This window comes from Synchiropus splendidus, chromosome 3, assembly GCF_027744825.2.
Source record: "Synchiropus splendidus isolate RoL2022-P1 chromosome 3, RoL_Sspl_1.0, whole genome shotgun sequence".
Lineage (NCBI taxonomy): Eukaryota > Metazoa > Chordata > Actinopteri > Syngnathiformes > Callionymidae > Synchiropus > Synchiropus splendidus.
Window position 1 is genome coordinate 11,308,589 of NC_071336.1, and position 19,290 is coordinate 11,327,878.

Sequence of the window (19,290 nt, forward strand, 5' to 3'; positions counted from 1 at the left end):
AAACTGGCTCATCACTCTCGCGTGCATTTATCCAGTCAAGAGTTCAGTTAGTCAACACCGGTCCAAGACCCCAAACATGCTCACAGTGTAATCTGCAGCAGGATGAGATTGAGCCGCTTTTCACTCAAGAACGTGTGTGTGTAAGACAGAAAGAGAGAAAGACAAAAGATTGGATTATTCCACCTCATTCACTAACCTGTTTTTTTTTTCTTTTCGGAGTTGTAATAACTTTTATTTTTTCAATTTGATGGTGCTTTTTTCTTCCATTCATTCCTCCCCAGATGTCTGCCTTCCACCTTGTTGGATCCCCTCCCCTACATTGTGATTGATGCTATTACTTATCTCCATTTCATCTACTGCTCTGCTGTGTGTGCGTTGGGGTTCACAGGATGTTATCCAGGTTAATGCCTCCTCTGTAAGTATAAAGTGAGTAGAGGTGTATGACGTGGTGGAGTCTGTCACTGCGAGTGGCGAGAAAGTGGAAATCGTAGAGGCATACGCTGACCTCGGCAGAGTGATTCACAGCTCAACCTGCTGTGAGGCAGAGTTCAACAACCATCTTGGCCTCACGCAGCGGCCGATCGACTCACCGAGGAAGACATGGTGGTGCTCAGTAGCAGCGCTTCGTCATCTGGTCCTCACGCTGTTTTCGTGTGAGGTGCAGAAGTCAGCTGATGGAGCGAGACACGGAAGGGATTTCATTGTGACTTTATCACAATGCAGCTGCAGCTACAGCAACAGCGTGAGTTCAAGGCCTTCAGAGCCTTCACCGCCGGCGAAAACATTATCAGAAGCAGCTGATATTTACAATGTCATATTTGTCCCATCAAACTCTAAGAATGTATTCCCTACCTTCTCCAGACAGCCTTGGCTATCTGGTCTGCTGGATTACCTGTCATTGACGGTTAAAGTACTTTGGTGTCGGCACACAGAGACACATAGCCGGACTAAGACGTTAATGTTCTTTCATTCAGGGATTTATATGTTTGAGAGAAATGTGTAATTTCCCAAATTCTGGAGAACAAGAGGAAAACTTGAATACTAGGACCACAACGACTAGTCGCTGTGAGAAACTTTAATGGACTCTTAAATTCGTCGCAGATGTCATGCATTGAGCAGCTAGCTCATTGTGCAGTTATAGGAAAATAAGGGCAGAGCCTTTTAGATATGCTGACTAGGCAACAGTCTTTAGTTGCAGCCCTGTTATATACGAATACATTTTCATGGAACAAAACCACCAGGCTTGTCAGGAGAGTCCAGTTAGCCCGAGCATTTCTCAGCTGCATTAACCACTACCAACAGGCAACACCACAGATAACCAACTGATGAGTGCAGTGACAAAAATTAATCAGCCGACTAAACATTTATTAGATGTGTGTAACCTTCCCTTCCATATTAACTGACAATATAATTACTGCAGAACCACAATGGACCCCTAGAACTGTACACTTACACTGTATCCTTGTTAATATTAAAGAAAAGAAAAAAGCAATATAGATCAACTTACAATAAAGAATAACTTTATTAACATTGTTTTGTCTGTAACAGAAAAGACCTAAAGTGCATCAATTTGCCTGAAATTAAAATCCAAAAATTCATGAGTGGATGTGCAATTACACTTTATATTTACTTCTGACCCTATTCCTATTTTTATCATCATTACGTCATGGAAATAAGTCATTTAAAAATCACATTTTGGGCCAAAAACAACAACCAATGAATCAGATCATTTTTCAGACCTAAACCCCTAAAGAGGCATGATGTCACTCTCACAGATTACTGGCCAAATTAGCTCGACTCCACAGCCATGTCAGGTTAGACATACACAATTAGAATATCATGTTCTTCATCATTTTTACGATGAAATTATCAGAACGACAGTTGAGCTTATTTAAGTTTTGTTCTGCAATTAAAAGGCATGTTGTGAAAGTGAGCTTCGTCATTCGGAAACTGGAGTTGAGCTGATACAGTGTGTTTGCTAAATAACATTCTGCATTGTTTTAAAACAAAATAAAGCCCATAATCATTTTCGGGTTTTATGTTTAGTGCTTAGGGATTTGCTATTCTGCAGAGTTTTGGAATGTTGCGTAACCCTTCATGCTGGCTCTTGGGGGTCATTTAAAATTTCCAGATCTTTCCTATCCAGAAACAAATACAAAGACGTGTCATCATCGCTCTTCAGTACATTTCTTTGAGTCTTCATGTAAAAGGCTGCGAGGCTTCACTGTTCCTCTAAAATCAACTTTTTAAAGAGTCTCAGTGACAGATGGTGCGAGAGAAAACACCCTCAAGTTTATCCGTTACACAAACGCAGACGCACACACACACACACTGATAATGTAGGGAGGACTCGGAGGTCGGACCCCAGGCGTTGATGGTTACTGAACTCAGATCTAAAGACTTTAATGTGGGCAGCCTCAGTGGAGAATGTGCGTGTGCGTGTGCATGTGTGTGTGTGCTTGTGTCTCTGGGGTAGTGGCAGGGGGCAGTTGTAGGCCAGGGAGAAGCTCAGTTCCATTTTGAATCTCTAATCACGGCCATGGAGCGGCAGGTCTGTGCTCAGTGCAGCTCTAAAGGCTGTGATTATAGGGTGTGTGCTTGACTCAGTGTGTGTGTCCTGACCACAGGGTGTGTTTGGGTAGGGTGTATATGGTTGGTAAAAAAAGAAGTGTTTGAATTTAAAGGACAAAAAAAGACTAGCAGATGAAGAGGAGAAGCGGATTGGCGGCAGGATACTGCTACTAAACTCGAGTGAACTGTTCCAGTCAACTGCTTCAGATGAGAGTGGTGAGTGTTGAAGTGGCACTCAGTAGAAGGTCATGAAAAAAAAAGCAGCACAGCAGAATCTGTGTCATTACTTTCAGAGTGACGAAAGAATTCAGCTTTCATTCCTCGACTTCTTAAACGTCCAGGAAATGACACAACAAGCCATAGAACATTCAGACTGGATAGAGGTCTAGTGCAGACCACAAGTCTTCCTCTGTGATTTCCTCACTCTTTGTGCTGACTACCTCCCACCTGGAGGATCTGGGACTCAAACTGGCAGCCAAGTGAAGATCTCATCAGATTCCAGACCCACGCAGGGATGATCTAGTCGAGCAAGGCCAGGATCTTTCAAAGATGCTCACAGCTTTTGCTAGGATCTCAGCATCAAACTCCAGATTAGTGACCAGCCCTGACTTGCTCAGCATATAATCCACTCCATGGATGAAGCTGCGGCCCAATACTGGCTTAATTAGCTGTGAAACCTCTGCACATCAAAAAAGTAGAGAAAATTTGCTACCAAAAGCGCATAATCTTAATTATTACTTTGTTATTAGCTGTGAACTGTAGCAGACATGAATGAAATGGCTTTATTTTCTCTTACAGAGTCAGACGGAAGATACACAGCCAAACAAACGTGTCCGTCGTTTCTACATCCCTGTGATATTTCAGACACCACTGACGTGAGGGTGATGTGTGGCCTGTAGTGTGGTTTGTACACTTGTACGCTGCACACACATCATCAGTGAGAATTGTGAATGCTGGAAAAATAAACATGATAACATCAACTGTCTGACCTACTGCCTGAAATCAATTTGAATTCAAAACTCCAGCATTTACAGTAGGTGAGCAACTTCCTCTGAGCCAACGCAACCATCTGACAAGTTGACAAGGCAAGGACAAAAGCAAGAAAGAAACAGAAACACAATCACATTAGAAGAACACTTTTTTGTTTGTTAAAAGCTAAAAGTCATGCAAGTAAGAAAAGAAATGGCCGACAGCATGATTAAACTGTCCATCTCTCTGTTGCTGCTCTTGTCAGTTTCCCCTCTCTCTGTTATTAATTCTGTCTGGCAAAGGGAAGATGGACCTGAACAACAAAGCTGTGCTGACATTATCTTTCAAAAGCTTCTACTGGGATTCTGCTTTTATTGAATGGGACAAAAGGTGCAAAATTATCAACCACGAGCAGAAAGTAAAATAATGTTTTGAACCCCAACAAAACAGAGTTAACTCCCTCAGCAGCTCATTCAAATCTCAGCTGTGATCTCTGTATTATATTAACATTATAAGCAATATAATTCAGGTGCGCTTGTCTGACAAAAAAAAACTGTCTTAATGGATTTTTAATGCTATTTTTAATGCTGGCAAAGTCAAAACATTAAATGTTGCTGCCAGGGCTCCAAAAATTCAGGCTGCTTCTTATGAAACCAACACAGGGTTCATTTGTTCCACTCCTGTTTACATTTGTTACAAATGTTACCCATGATGCAAAGCAGGATGTTGCATTCTTTGTTATCATACAAGTGTGCTTGTGCACGTGCATGCACACGCACACACACACAGACGGCAGCATGCACATGCGGCAGCACACATTTGGGATTTGCAGTTGAAAGGATGTTTTATTTCGGGAGCTTTTGGGTTTATTATTCGACTATGGCGACAGACGGAGGAACAGGTTGTTTATATCAAAGACTCTTCTGGCACTGTGACTCACACATACACACACTCATGCAAGCACAGATGCACCATCACAATTCCTTTAAAAAGCAAGTCTAAGGAGGACAAAAGTCTATGAGCGTGCAAGGTCATGTTATTTTTGGTGTCCTGACCAGCTGACAGTGAAGGCACAGCAGACAGAGGTGTGTATCTGCATGTGTGTGTGGCCGCCGCTCCTGCTTTTCCCGTTATAAATTTAAAACAGGTGTCGCCACCAGGCTGCACCTACGCCCGTTCATTTACTCCCCCATCCTGTGTTTGCAAGCTGAGCAAGTCGGAGGAGAGAGTGAGAGTCAGGTGAGTTATGGAGGTTGCGATCCCGCTAAATTGTCTTGGCAGGAAGTTCCTCCAGTCTACAGACTCTGACAAAGATGGATGACAGTGAATGGAGGGTGTGTGTATGTGTGTGTAGGTGTGATGGGGCAGGAGAAAAGCACCAGCAAGCAGCATAAGGAGCCCACAATGGAAAGAGGTGAAGGTTTAACTTGAGGAAATGTAAATGACTATTTGGCAATAGGGTTGGAGGGTAAAGAAGCAGAGGACGAGTGAGGAGGGGAGTCAAAGAAAGAATGTGTGGGGGAAGGGAGTAGGGGATGTGGGGGAGAGCAGAAGCATGAAGTTGAAGAGAGCAGGAGGGAGACAAGATAAGGAGTGGATTAAGGGTGGTGAGGATGATTAGTGGAGGGAATAGAAAGCGGGGGATGACAAGAAGATGAAGAGGAAGACGGGAGGAGTAAAAGGTTGAAGAAAACAATTAAGCAAGGAAAAAGATGAGAAGAAGAACATCAGATAGTATACAGTGAGGACACAAAGGACAGTATGGTGAGAGAGGAGTGTGGTGCGCAGGGAAGAGGCAGGAGCTGGGTAAACCTGTGAGTAAGAGGAGAGTGAGGGATGAAGTGAAGGAAGAGCAAAGGAACGAAGACAAGTGGAAGGACTAGGCTGAGTGAGGGGGGTCATGCTCACACAGCAAAGTGGAGTCAGACAACTGGTGAAGGGCACGAGCTGAATAAGAGTGAATCGTAGTAGAGCCCACATAAGACGATGGAGAGACAAAAACATGTCCCTCTCCCACACAACCAAACACACTTCCACAACTCCCTGGAAAATTAGAAATGCTTCAGCGCAGCAGTAGAATCAGCTCATCGATCCTTTGCATCATCTACCCAATGATTCTTCACACGACTTAAATGAATGCACTTGCTGCTATTGACGTCAACAGGACTGGTCGAGCACATTGGGCCGATGAAGTGTGAGATTCAGAGATCTTTCATTCTCATTTCAATTCGCATCAAATATAGATTCTGTCAAGCTCTTATTTGTCTTGGGCCTTGTGATAGATGCCTGCCTCTTCTGTTCAACCAGATGTCAATCACACAGTTTCAAACCAACCAGATCTCACATCGAAAAATAGTGCACATTTTGGGAGACATTTTTGTACATTAAGAGTCAAGCAGGCGAGGAAAGGACCATAAAAGAGCACACGCCCCCACACACTCACGCACACATCCAGAAACATTTTATATGCCCTCGGAGGCCCGGAGGAATCAGCAACCACTTTATGTGTTGGTCAATTTAACACTGCTTACATCAGCACATTAAATTTGTGTGTGTGCTTTTGGACAAAAGAGATGGAAGACGGTTGCTTTTCTCCGCAATGGCTCTATAATGGACTGATATTACTCAGTGTGTCCATGCTTGTGTGTATAGCTACACTTTGTCTGTGCAATCATGGAGGGGAGGCTTTCCAGGGGCGTTGATGTAGAGAATAAAAAACACTCACATGGTCTCATCGTTCTGGAACTCCAGTTTTCCTGATGCTAGCTCGTAGTCCTCGCCTCCCTTGGCAGTCCCATCAACGGTGCGGTAAGGAACAGCAACCAGGCCACGGGCCCCTGATGTCCGCAGAACCTTCACCTCCATGACACCGACACTCTCACTCACTCTCTGGCTGGCACTCTCAAAGGTGAAGATTCCTGAGACGGAAGCAGAGTGGGACTAAATCACACCGGAGAGCGCCCACGACAAACCCACTCGCTTCCCCAGATAATGAAGACCTACTCATCCTCCCACTCCTGCCTCATTCCTGTGACAGAGACCAAATACCCTGGTGCCGTTTGCTTACATGGAGCCGAAATTCAAGGATTTTGTTTGAGCTATATTAGAAAGGGAAGATGGAAGTGGGTCGTCTGAACAGATTTATGTAGTTTGTAATCAGCGTTTTCTTGAGCCAGCTTTTCCAAAGGGTTTTGGCAACAATTCGTGTATTTCGTTTTTCAAGATAATTAAAAAAAACTTTTCTCCCACCAATTTTAGAAAGGGTTGAACACGTATTATTTTTATATTTGAACTTTCTGGATTATTTTATCTGGATTGCAACACAAACTTCTAAAGCTAACTTGCGACATGCGGAAGTATACGACCTGGAGAGTACAATTCAGCTACTTTCTGCCTCTCATTTGCCACTCGATGCTGTACATCACACCTTTTTGGGCTCACTTACCGGCGTGGTCGTCATCGTAAATTGTAACCGTCGCTGTGTGATTATCACCAAGCACAGCCTTGGGCGTTGAGCCACCATCGACCGGAGCGGTGCCGATTTCGGGGTAGCCAACAACACGTGGGTTGCTAAGGTGGACATAGAAATACTCGTCCTCTTCAAAGATGTCATCATCAATCACACCGACTGTGATCTCTGCAACAACAGGATGTTTTTTATACAAGTATACATTTTCTTCAAATCTGTTAGAAAGAGTTAGAAAGCACAATAGTCCGGCATCAACTCTCATATTTTTAAATGCGCTCCTTATACCTTTGAGAGTCTCCCCAGGCTTGAAGAGTAGTGTTCCCTCGGCAAACTCATAATCTGAACCAGCATTAGCGGTGCCGTCCTCCGTGCGAAAGTCCACCTGAGGCAGGGGAAAGAAACAGAGCAGTCAATGAGAGAGATAAAAGACAGAGGAATGAGGAGGCATTTGGGGAAGGACAGAAAAACAGCTTCATTAAAGCAAAGCCTCTGGTTAGAACGTTTCTTTTGTCGTCATTCTCAGTACCAAAGAGAGAAACACAGTCATCATCTCCATCCACTAACACACACTTTCTAAAACATTGTTCCCATCTGCTGTTCTGTAAAGTCATGAATGATATATCTTCAACTCTTGACCAAGAGCTAGAAGGTCATAGTCAACAAAACATCCAATTCTAGTGAAGCGAGTGCTTCAGTGTTCAGATTAATGGCGTGGATTAAATTATTTCATTGCTCCTGACTTCAGGGGATGTGGCAAAAGAATACACGCATACTGTAATACACATACAGAAGCAAACCGCATTCATTCTGTAAAATGGATTTAAAGAGGTCGAGAAGAATGACCACAGCTGCGGTGAAGATGCTATAATGACAGCAGCACAGATGCTTATTGCATCTCCTTAATCGTCAACCACAGGCTCTGATCATATTGTTATCTTCACACCTTGACAGTGATTCCTGGATCACCCCCGTGTCGAGCAACTGTGAGTTTCAGGGAGCCACAGTTCTCAAAACACTGATACAAAGATGGTTCGAACTCCAGACGGACAGTGTGTGGGTCGTCCTCCTGGGCTTGGGTCTCGTTGCTGCTCACCACCTGAAGAACAAGCGTGGTCAGCAGTGTTTACATGTGTGTGCTACAGCGGTGGCACGAATGGTACCTTGCGCGCTTGGTCAGCGGCGTGCTTCTTCAGTATGTTGCCAGCTCCAATCATCATCCTGGTTGCCTGGATTCGGTAGAAAGCTCTGCTCTTCTGCTGCTGCATCAGAACCTGATCCACAAATCGGTTTATCAATTAACAGGTCGACTATTTTGATTTCATCCTGTTACAAAATATAAACCTTAAGCTTACCCTTATCCATTAGCAGTAATAAGAGAAAAATCAGTGTATCCCTGGGAGCTTTAAAGGTTAGTGGTTGCCTTAAACATGATATTAAGGTTGTGAAGGTTCTGCAGCTCAAGCTCCTTGATTGATATTTCCTGGATTCACTTTGACTAAGCCTGTTTGATCTGTGGTCTCCAGCATGGAAAGGTCACAAACTGCTCTCAATATTGACAGCAGTAATCCCACAGGGGCTCATTTTCATGTGTTGGCTAACAGACTCTTAATCTAGGCAAATATATCTGCATCCTGTTTTGGAGAGTGCAAACCCTCAGGCTCATGTTAGTTTCTTCAGCAATACTTACAACCTGCATTTTTTAATGCCTCTACATTCAGTAAAAAACAGTAACAATCCAATATCGCCCCCCCTTAATTCTGGAGTGTGCTAGCATTGAGCACACTCCTCTGTCAGTCGTCCCTCATCTCACTTTTTTTACTTTCTTGAATTCCATACCATCTGCATCAATTATTGGGACATTTTCAGATTGCTGGTTGACTTTTGTAATCACCATCGCTAGAAACACCATTATGTTCCTAGTATACTGGCATTCCAGTATATGGTGCCCCTTATGTATTGCAAGCTTTTGCGGGGCAAATAAAATGTCTGCCAAGGCGTCCCTCGAGTTTGATATTAATTAAAGGGGCCAGAAGCATTTAGCAAAGTCTCCCTCCAAGGTCTGTTGACGTGACGATGGTGCTCACCTGGTAGTTTGCCATCTCGATCAGCTGCTCCATGTCCTTGTCAGGGTGTCTCTGTTTCAGTTCCTTCAGGGTCCTTGCCATGTCTCTTCTGGCCTCAGTGTCTTCATTCTTGGCACCGCCATCTTCCAGGATTCCACCATCTAGTCCACTGTGACAGTTCAGCGCCATTTGTCCGTCCAGCTCCAGCATGTCCATCTTGGTGAAACCCCCAGGACCCAGTGCCCCACCTCGACCATCCACCCCTCCCGCTCCTCCATCCGCACTGCCCTCCGTCTCGATGATAATGCCACGGCTCTTGTCGGCACGGTAGCGCTTGTGGACATACTTGTAGAAGAGAAGGCGACGGTCAGCCACCCAGGCCTGGACTACACAGAGTGGGAAGTAAAGGAAGGTGAGCACTGCCTCCCAAACCTAGAGACAAAAGAGCAGTAACAAGGTGAAGTCTAAACCACCTAGAATTAGGTAAAGCTTGAACTCATGAAAAATCATCGCTCACCTGAACTTCACCGGGCGAGAAAACATTTAGAATCAGGTACAACCAGATGTAGGCGAAGATGCTCCATGCTGCTGTGACAAAAAACACCCGCAGGTGTTTGATTTTGCGAGTCTCTCCGTCTGGGACCACATAAACGCACAGCGCAATGATGACAAACATGTTAAAAGCAGCACTTCCCACGATGGTGCTCGGTCCCAGAGCCCCAGCTTCAAAGCCGTGGCCGCACACCTGCAGGAAGGCGTTGGAATATTAGACATCCATGTCAATGTCAAGCACGTGTTGCCAGGTAAACCCACCTCAATGACTGACAGCAGGATCTCTGGCGCACTGGAGCCTAAAGCCATCAGGGTGAGATTAGACACTGTCTCATTCCAGATTCGAACCGTAGCCGTGGTGGTTTCGCCATTTGGCCTCTTGATTGTAATTTCCTTCTCCTGGGAGGTGATTACCTGCCGAGATGAAGAGCGGAAGAGCGACATGAAGATTGTCACAGAGTAATTGCATGTTCCGAGGAAAACCTGTTGTACCTCGATCGAGGACATGAAGCGATCGGCGATGATGCTCATTCCCAGGAACATGTATATGAGGGCCACAAAGTACACAATGGCGCGGGCCACTTTATCACCCACAGACGGATTCTGCGGGTTCCACACCGGAAGCACAACTCCTGGAAAGATAACAGTTTGGGATTCTTTTAGAGGTTATTCATATTAGTTCATTCAAAAATTTTATAAAATATTAAAAAATATTTATAAACCCCATTCACCATTTAATGAATTTCTAACATCACTCTTGACAAATCTGTCTGCTGTGAAGTATCGATTATCATTTCTCTCCAACTGGAGAGCAAATCACTGATCCTTCAAGCTAAAATGACCCACCTTCCTGACAGGGGTCTCCTTGGGCAGAGCAGTTTTTCGCAGAGCCTCCATGGACAGATGCAGGACATGACAACAGCACAAGAATGGAGAGGAAGATTAGTGCAGAGGAGGGTGAGGAGATGCGGGAGAAAAGGGAGACAGGAGTCGCTGTAGCCATGGAAGCCATTTAAACAGCTGGTTTGTGTTTGATGCTTTTTAACTCTCCAGGATTCTCCTGCAGTCCTCCAAGCTTCCAATGATGTCTTCACTGGACACTCTCTTGACTAGATGGGCAGGATTTCCTCAGGTAGAACACTCCTGCAGATAGAGACAGAAGTGTCACTGGGAAAAGCCATTAAAACATAGTTAACTTAATCGCAGGCCTTATTTACGATGCATCAGCTGGAGGATTGCCATGGCAACAGTGACGGCAGGAAATGTGTACTCTATCTTAAAGGCAAAAATAGATCAAAAGATTGCTGATGCAGATTTCAGCTGACAGATATTGTATGCACAGCTACTCCTCTGAATAATTTGTTCCTGGCTTTAAGCAGTAAGTAACTGAATGTTATTCAGGCCCAACCCCAGCATGAAGGTGATCGGTGCATGGTATCAGAGGTGACAACACAGAGTTTCCATGACGACAAAGCATCGTAGTGCAGCAGAAGACTTAATTTGTTGTGAATGAAACCACACAACACTTGGCAGGAAGATAAAACAGCGACACAAACAATGTCGGTCATCTTCATCTGTGATACTCTTTTGTGTCCATGCATAAAATATGGCATTCATCCACAGAAAAGAGGTGTGTTCTGAACATTTTTATGCTCCAAATAGTCTTTAAATAAGTAGTAATAAATAGTCTCTTAAATGCTTAAATGAATTTGTCTCCCACCATAAACAGACACCAAGATTACCATTTGTCAGAGTGAAAAAGCATTTGTCACAGACAGAGCACAGTGGAACAGAGGTGACCCTTCCCAGGGGTCGCCAGCCAACAAAATTACCCCAAGAGTGCTGCGATGATTGATCCAAGGGGTCATCAAAAGCCCAACAACATGATCCAAAGAACTGCAGGCCTCACTAGCCTGAGTTAAGTGTTCCTGACTCCACCATCACAAAGGGACTGGCAAAAAATGCCCTTCATGGGAGAGCTCCAAGACGAAAAACACTGCTGAGCAACAAGAACGTCATGTCACTTCAGCCAAAAGATGTATCTTGACGATCCTCAAGACTTTTGAGAAAATATCCAGTGGAATGAGGAGACTTAAGTTTTGGAAGGTTTGAGCATCTTAGATAAAATGACCACTATATTTCGAAACAAGAACATCAGACCAAAAGTAGCGCATGGTGGTGGAGGTCTGGCCATGTGGCTCTGACCTCCAGCTGAAGGGAATTTGGGTCTGCAGTAGGCCAATGATCCAAAAGACACGAGCAAGTCCACCTCTGCTGCGGGAGAAGAACAACAAAATCAAGACTTTGGAATGACCTAGTCACAGTCCTGGCTTGAAACCTATTGAGACGCTGTGGCCTCACATCCAGAAAAACAAAAAGAAACAAGGAAGATGGCAAACACTTGTATTATCACTCCAGTGTATTACTCCCTTGGCTCACTCTACTGTCCAGCTCTTTCATCACAACTGGGAGTCAGTTTTCATCATCACAATTCAGAATCCTGTCGTCCTGCATCTCTTCACTTGTCACAGCTCTCTCTCTTCATGACCGTCTGTCTGTCCAGCCCCTCATCCTGCTGCCATCATCCTTTCATCAGTGGCTGTCAACAAATCTGCTCCACAATCTGTCTGTTTGTAGCCACAAATGTTGAAAACTACCGGAAAAGACTGTCATGACGGGCGAGAGCTGACCCTGACAATCACAGCCTCGTACGATTGCTACTTTCTTTCAGCATGTCACGGGTCATCAACACAATAAATGCCAAAGGGCCCACAACAATGGCCGAGGATTTCAGATTACATATCATAGCTCTGGACTGGCAGGTGGAAAACTGCCAGTGCTCCCTTCAGCGTGTAACCAAAAACTGCCACTCCATGTAGCACAGTTGGGCGTGCAGTGACAGACGTGTGTGCGTTTGGAAAATGGTGGCTTCTTCTTTGCAGGATGAGTATCTAAGAGTCAAATACGAGCAATTGTTGAACTTGATCTTTTAAACTAAGCGCTTTATCTACTTAAGTTTGTGTGCTTTTCTTTTACGATTAGTCAAGTCTGTCTGGACAGATTTAAATTTCATTTTTCTGGAAATGTTCTTGGGGCTCAAAACACTCCCATGTCGTGCTGTCTAGCCCACATCATTGTTCAACCAGCCTTTTTTGGTTGGTTATATTTGGGTTCTGAAAGGCTCCTGCCACCTGCTGTCCCACTGAGCTCATCTGAAATGCATGATGGATTTCTAATGGTAAAAAGGTATCCACTCTTTTAGATGAAATGAGTTTGGGACCATGATGTTGGGTGAAATTGAGTAAAGGCAAAACATGGGCAGACATAACAACAGCCTGTGCTGGTGCCAGTAATGTTTTTGCTGCCGCAGGTCAAAAGCATAATCAAAAAAGTCAGCTATGGATTTTCATGAAATTTTCACATTTAATGCGAAAAGCTCCTTATTCACTCGTTTGGATTCTCTTCTCTCTCAAGCGCGCTGTTCCAATCAGCACTGGCAAACATGCTGAAACTTCAAACACCACATAAAATTGGATCAGTAAAAACATTGTTCTTTGACTATGTGTTTTCAAGCTGCGGGTACAATCATGTAGTCATGTCTAAGACCACACGTCCGCACAAGCGGTTCGAATTCCGGCAAGGAACAGTGTTTTGGCTGTGAGCCAAGACAATTCTTCAATAAATGGAAGCTGTTTTATCAAAGCGATTGCATGCCTTGTTGACACAACGTTGTGTGAAATTAGTTCTTTGGTGGAGGTATGAACTGCCACGGAGCTTTCATAGTTTGCGTACGTTTTCATGTGACAAGTGACTGAATGACTAGACGTCTAAAGATGTGTGCATATTTGTTTCGTTCTTTAAGTGTTTTTATATGTGTAGGCCGAATGTCATTTACTACTTACTGCTACTTAACATGTTCCTTATCTATTTTTATTATAATTTATTTATATATTTGTATGTTTTTCTTTCTTTATAAGGTGTTTTGCTGAGAGGGCCTGTTTATTTTTTTTTTACAAGTGAGGTTGTGTGTTTGGATAAGTCTGTATACATGCATTTGTTCCTCAGGGCTATTGGCAAGATACAACATATTTTGACAGGTCCCTTACCAACAAATGGGCATGCATGCATACACAACACACGTGTGCACACACATGCAGAAAGACCTGCTTTGACGGCGAAGGTACACATGTAAATGGATGTGAAAACACTCCATGCCAGTGCCTGGCACAAAGGAGGTGCAGTCGCGAGGAAGGGGAAGTGGTATAAAAGCGTATATGGATTAATCGATGTTTTAAGGGCATAACAGAAGGAGTGTGATGATGAAAACAAGAATGCGGAGACAAGTGAGGACGGGCAGGCAGGAGGAGAGCAGGCTGGCGTCCAAAAGCGTGGGTGGGATCACATCCTCGGAGCGGCGGCCAGCTGATGAGATGCATAATTAGTCAGATTTAAGGACGATGGTGAGCTTTCCGCTGGAATGCAGCTGTCCAAGCATGTCAGCAACCATGTCAGCAGGCGTGTTAGGCAGCGTTTTAGAGAGTGCGTCAGTTCTGCACGTTAAGGTCAGAGGTCACTGAGAGTAACCACATTAAAGCGGCAGGCCAGACCTTCCTGCCGTACAAGTGACGGCAAAATCGAACCAGTGAACCTTAATGCTGCAACACGAGTGTTTGACTCAACACATTTGGACGCTACAATGACAATAGATTCTAAGTCAGGAAGAGCCACAAACCCATGGCTCTAACCAGCCGCTACAAACACACTGAAAGTGGGCATCACCGGTTCACTGAAGCTGAAGAGGAAACGTCCGACTGGATTTAAGAGGCAAGAGTGAATCACCAGTTCATCAACAAAAATAAATGATTCCTTCTACATTCAGTTCTTTGAATAAATATTCAGATTAATCCAAATAGATTATACATTGTTCCATCCAAGACAGGAGAGACCGCCCACTGACGGCAATTGAAAACCCGAAGACAATGTTTCTCCGCTTCCTTGCTCTGCGGCACACACAGTCACAGCGTCTTCATGAAAAGGCTGAAGAAGCCCTGCCGCCACAAGCTTCGTGTGTGTGCATGAGTGTTTTGAGGAACGAAAGGGAGGAGGAGAAAATATATTAGAACGACAATGAGAATTGGGCATGAATTAATTTCTCACAAACCTAATGCTGTCCAAGAACGTTTATGCATATTTTAACAATGGTTTAACACATTTGTTATTTGTTAATTGCACTTTTTTCTGCATTTGGCATGACATTTCATATTCAGTATTTTTATATAATTACTGTACATCATTACATATTGAAGCTACTGATTCAGCGTAGCAGTTTTATTTGACTATTCTTCTATGGTCACCGTAGCTTTCCCTGTCAGAGGGATAATGAAAGGTTCCCAAGGCCACTGCAGAGATGCAATTCCAATGCCTCATCCTGGGTGTGCACGGTCGATTCTCCCGGGGTAACACGAGACCCCTAAACACTTGCGCTGTTCATAATAGCTTCTTCTGCCGTTGGCATCTTATAGCATAGTGTCCTCGCAGTATCAGCACTAATATGCATATCATGGCCGAGGCCACAGTTCTTGTTTAAGTATGTATAAGCAGCGCGTTTTCTGACCTCATTCTCAAATAAGACTAACGCCTCATGCATGTCTCTGCAATTACTGTGCCTTCCTGTTATGTCCGTTTGAGACTGTTTGAATTATTAAATGAACCTTTTGGGAAACGATACCACTTTGATGTTCACTCACCTTCAAATCAACCAAACCACGGGTGGTTTGGACCTCTCTATTTTAAGCTCACGGACACTGAAAACCTATTAAAGATTGTTGAAGATATTAAGGAATGATTTGCTTTATAACAAGACAATATAACTGAACTGAATTTGCAATCAAGTCACATCCTAATGATTAATTAAAGTATAGCTGCCCCATGTGGCTCGTGTTCGAACACACTTGGGGATTATAGTGGATGATATTAAGCTTTAATTCTCACACTCCTCTGTGTCCTCTGTCTCAATGTTGAGCTTGATATTAGTGAAAGCTGACGTCATCTGCCTGACAACCAGCATAGCAACCGTCTCCCCCACCTAGTGGTCCAGAGACGGTTCGTCCAGCGGAACCTGAGCTGCGGTCACGCACAAGGTCAGAGGCTGAATGTGGTCTTGATCTGGGAGACGGGGAGAATCAATCTTTACTTTATCAGCCTCTGTGACACAAACAAGACAGATGTAAACATTGAAAATAACTTGGAGATGAACTTGATTAAAGAAATATATATTTTGTTTTGGCTCAATTCAAGTTCCTCAGATAATTCATCAAGACAAGCAATTACTTAAGAGGTCGCTGGTACAATTCCAACTTTCCACTGACATTAAATAAGCGGAGAAATGATATGGATATTTTAGCTCAAGTTTTCATCTGCACTCTGTGCAAAGACAAAATATAAAAGCAAAGATTATCAACAAGATATGGCCAGACACACTCCAAACCCAATTCTCGGGCTTCGCTCAGCTACTCATCCAAAACTCTGTGCTTATTGACGGCTCCAGTGAGAAATCTTCGACAGGAGAACAAACAACTTTCCACTCCTGTAAGTTTCCTCATTACACATAAAATCCATACACAATAAGAAGCCGTCTCCATTAGCCTGATTAGATCCCTGACTTCTTTAGATTATGCAGGAGTTGATGCGGTGAGAAAGCACCACCAATGTTTCCCCACATCCACTTTATCAAAGCCGTTACGCTCATTAAGTGATTGCAATAATAAAAGTCTGACAGACAATTAAAATGTCAGTGAAGTGAAGAAGCAGGGTGCAGGTTTGTTGGGGCCTGTACCACAGAGAGGGGTTTCCAAGCACCCCTGAAACTCTAGCATCGTCCCTGAGCTCACATTTTAAAGCCAGCCCATGGAGTGATGCTCCTGAGGATGGCTGTCCTGAAAAATCACAACTAGCTAAGGTTCTGGCTGAGTCTCAGTGGCACCGTCAGCGCCATCATGTTTGATCAGTCTCACGAGGCAATCAGGGTCGCCTCATTAGAAATAAAGGGTGTTCATTAAAGGCAGCAAGAGAAGAGAGCAGGAAACCATCAATGGAGGACAAGGAGATTAGAAACAGAGAGTTCTTATCGACCGATAACAGACGGAGATATTGAAGATACGTGGCCTGATTAATGTGTAACCTTGGAAGAAATCCTGCACGCACACACACACGCACGGTCAAGTCTTGACTCACGTCTGAGCCTTTGCTAAGACGTCAAATCTGCATGACAACTGAATGACCCAACAATCAAAACTGCACGAAAGATCATGCATCTGTTGGGATTGACCCGGTGACTCAACTGACAGCTGGTCGAGTGGGCAATTACGTTTCCCAGGGAGTCTTGTCACATCCTGGGATTGTTGAGAGGGGCTATGAAACCAGTTCCATAAGAATATCATCAATTGTTTCTTTAATATAAATAACAATTAATAATGCTTTTAAATCATAATAATAATGAAGAAAAATATATGATAAGAAATGGGATGAAGAGACAGCACTAAAGGAAAGAATCATGAAAAATAATACTCAATAAAAATAATAATAAATAATTCATGCCTGGCGATCTTTATATTATATTATAACATAAACTCCTGATCAAGTAATGATATACATATATATATATATATATATGTAGATAGATAGATAGATAGATAGATAGATAGAGATAGAGATAGAGATAGATAGATGGATACCTCTTAACCTCCAAACAACAAGATGTATTCACAGAAATGAGGGCTGGTGAACACTGGAGTTAGAAACTTACAGTTTGAGTGCGACGTTTGAACTTTTCATTTGTTATCATTGCCATCAGCTCAGAGACTATAGAGAGCTGAGTCAGGACTTTCCTATCTTTCCAATCTTTTTCCTGCCACTTAAAAAAGTGCTCTTTAAACAGGGAGTCGTTTCATGCATCCAGCGAATTAATTCTAAATGGCCTGAAACTAGAGTTGGGCTCGCGATATATTTTATCATACAGTTTGATCTAGACTATTCTTATTCTTATTCTTTTTTTTTTAAATGTTGTTTTTAAAATGCCAGTCCTTTCAAGCATCTGTTAGGAGAACTAATGGAAGTAGAGTTATTTTAGTGTTTTATTGGCATTAAAAAACAACGAAGCAAGAGCAGGCTGAGTTTTCACGAATATCCATGATTATACCGTAAGCAATTGGGTTATCCGTCTTCATGTGTCTTCTAAAAGAACATGTACAGCCACCAGCTTTTGTCGCCACCAGCTGCCAACACAGCTTGCAAACCTAAGTATATTGCTCCGTGTCACTCCAGAGATACCTGAACCACCACCACACAACAACACAATGCTGAGATGCCTTTTCCCCCCCAATATCTGACGGGCTGGCACCACCACAGTATTCACATGTAATATTTTGAAATTCCACACATAACATTCATTGTCATCTGCTGGATTCAGAACATGGGAAACTCTCTTTTTTCTGTTCAGTCAATAAACAGGGCGATGGTCGGTCTGTATACAGGTAGATTTCAATTAGACATTTTTGGTTTGAGAAAATACGTGTTTGCTTGACATTTTACATCTTTTTTAAAATGTCAATTTTAAACATTATTAAAATGTGAAAACACGCTTTGACTGACTTCTCGGTCGAGTCTGTGCTTCTCAAATGCCTGCAGTATTGTTTCTGTTCACGATTGTTTGCTACTCAACAGCTGTTGCAGAATGATCAGCATTCTGTTCTGAAGTGATGACTTCCTGGCAGAGAGAGTGATGGGGGCCATGACATCCTAGTTTTCAAACTAAAAATTTGTTTCTAAAAGTGTTGGCTCCACAGACTGAACTCGTCGGATTTGTGTGGATGAAAGGCCTATCCGACACAGTAGCTCTGCTTCGTGGGCCACATAGCTGGTCAATGGATGCAGGAAACAGATTCAAACCAAACTGAACTGTCATGCTGAACTCCCACCATAAGAATTGCTAGAAGACACTCCTCGAGTAGCAGGGGTGCTCCTGAGAGCTTTGTATGACTCCGTGGTGGCATCAGCCATGTCTTTTGGTGTGGTCTGTTTGAACACACTGAACAAACTGATTAAAAGGGCTGGATCTGTCAACAGATGCTCACTCGACCCACTTGAGGTGGCAGAAGGAAGGAGGTTGATAGCAAGGGTCTGTGTTGGGGACACAGCTCACCCCCTTCATTAGAAACCCGAATTACTAAGCAGCTCCTTCTGTGACTCACAGCCGTGTTGCGGGGAGACACAGTTGGTAGGTACAGCTGAAAGAGTCCACTTGACTCTGCACTATGACTGCATTTGTACTGTTAATCAACCATGGTGGGTTTCAGTATGAAGTGTGCATTGAGATATTGATGTGATAAATGCATCATTATCATTACTTGATCAGGTGTTCAGCCCTCTATGTTGTAGGAATGTAATGTTCATTTATTCAGTCGGTTATGCTTTAGTGATAAATGTGAAATCGGAGAAGTTGGTTCCACAGGTTTTTAAAGATGTGTTTCATCTCTAGCAAAATAAGACGAGTACATTTCACATCCATAGCAACAAGATGGATTTCACAGTGAATACATCAAAGTCAACATGGTTTACAAATGACGCAGAGGCAAAGATTTTGGATCCATTTTTCATCGTGTGGCTTGG

General features: G+C 43.4%; 1 protein-coding gene across 2 annotated transcripts in view; it reads right to left on the minus strand.

The window, feature by feature from the left end:
- Nucleotides 1-19,290, minus strand: part of slc8a4b (solute carrier family 8 member 4b) — a 49,006-nt gene that overhangs the window by 12,296 nt on the left and 17,420 nt on the right. For both annotated transcript variants that reach the window (XM_053858864.1, XM_053858863.1), the window contains exons 3-12: nt 10,471-10,767; nt 10,117-10,256; nt 9,886-10,038; nt 9,590-9,817; nt 9,094-9,504; nt 8,170-8,280; nt 7,953-8,105; nt 7,295-7,391; nt 6,986-7,177; nt 6,266-6,458 (exon numbers count right to left, since the gene is read on the minus strand). In XM_053858864.1, coding sequence (XP_053714839.1) covers nt 6,266-6,458; nt 6,986-7,177; nt 7,295-7,391; nt 7,953-8,105; nt 8,170-8,280; nt 9,094-9,504; nt 9,590-9,817; nt 9,886-10,038; nt 10,117-10,256; nt 10,471-10,636 — 1,844 coding nt within the window. In that variant the 5' untranslated portion in view covers nt 10,637-10,767. The remainder of the gene's footprint in view (nt 1-6,265; nt 6,459-6,985; nt 7,178-7,294; nt 7,392-7,952; nt 8,106-8,169; nt 8,281-9,093; nt 9,505-9,589; nt 9,818-9,885; nt 10,039-10,116; nt 10,257-10,470; nt 10,768-19,290) is intronic.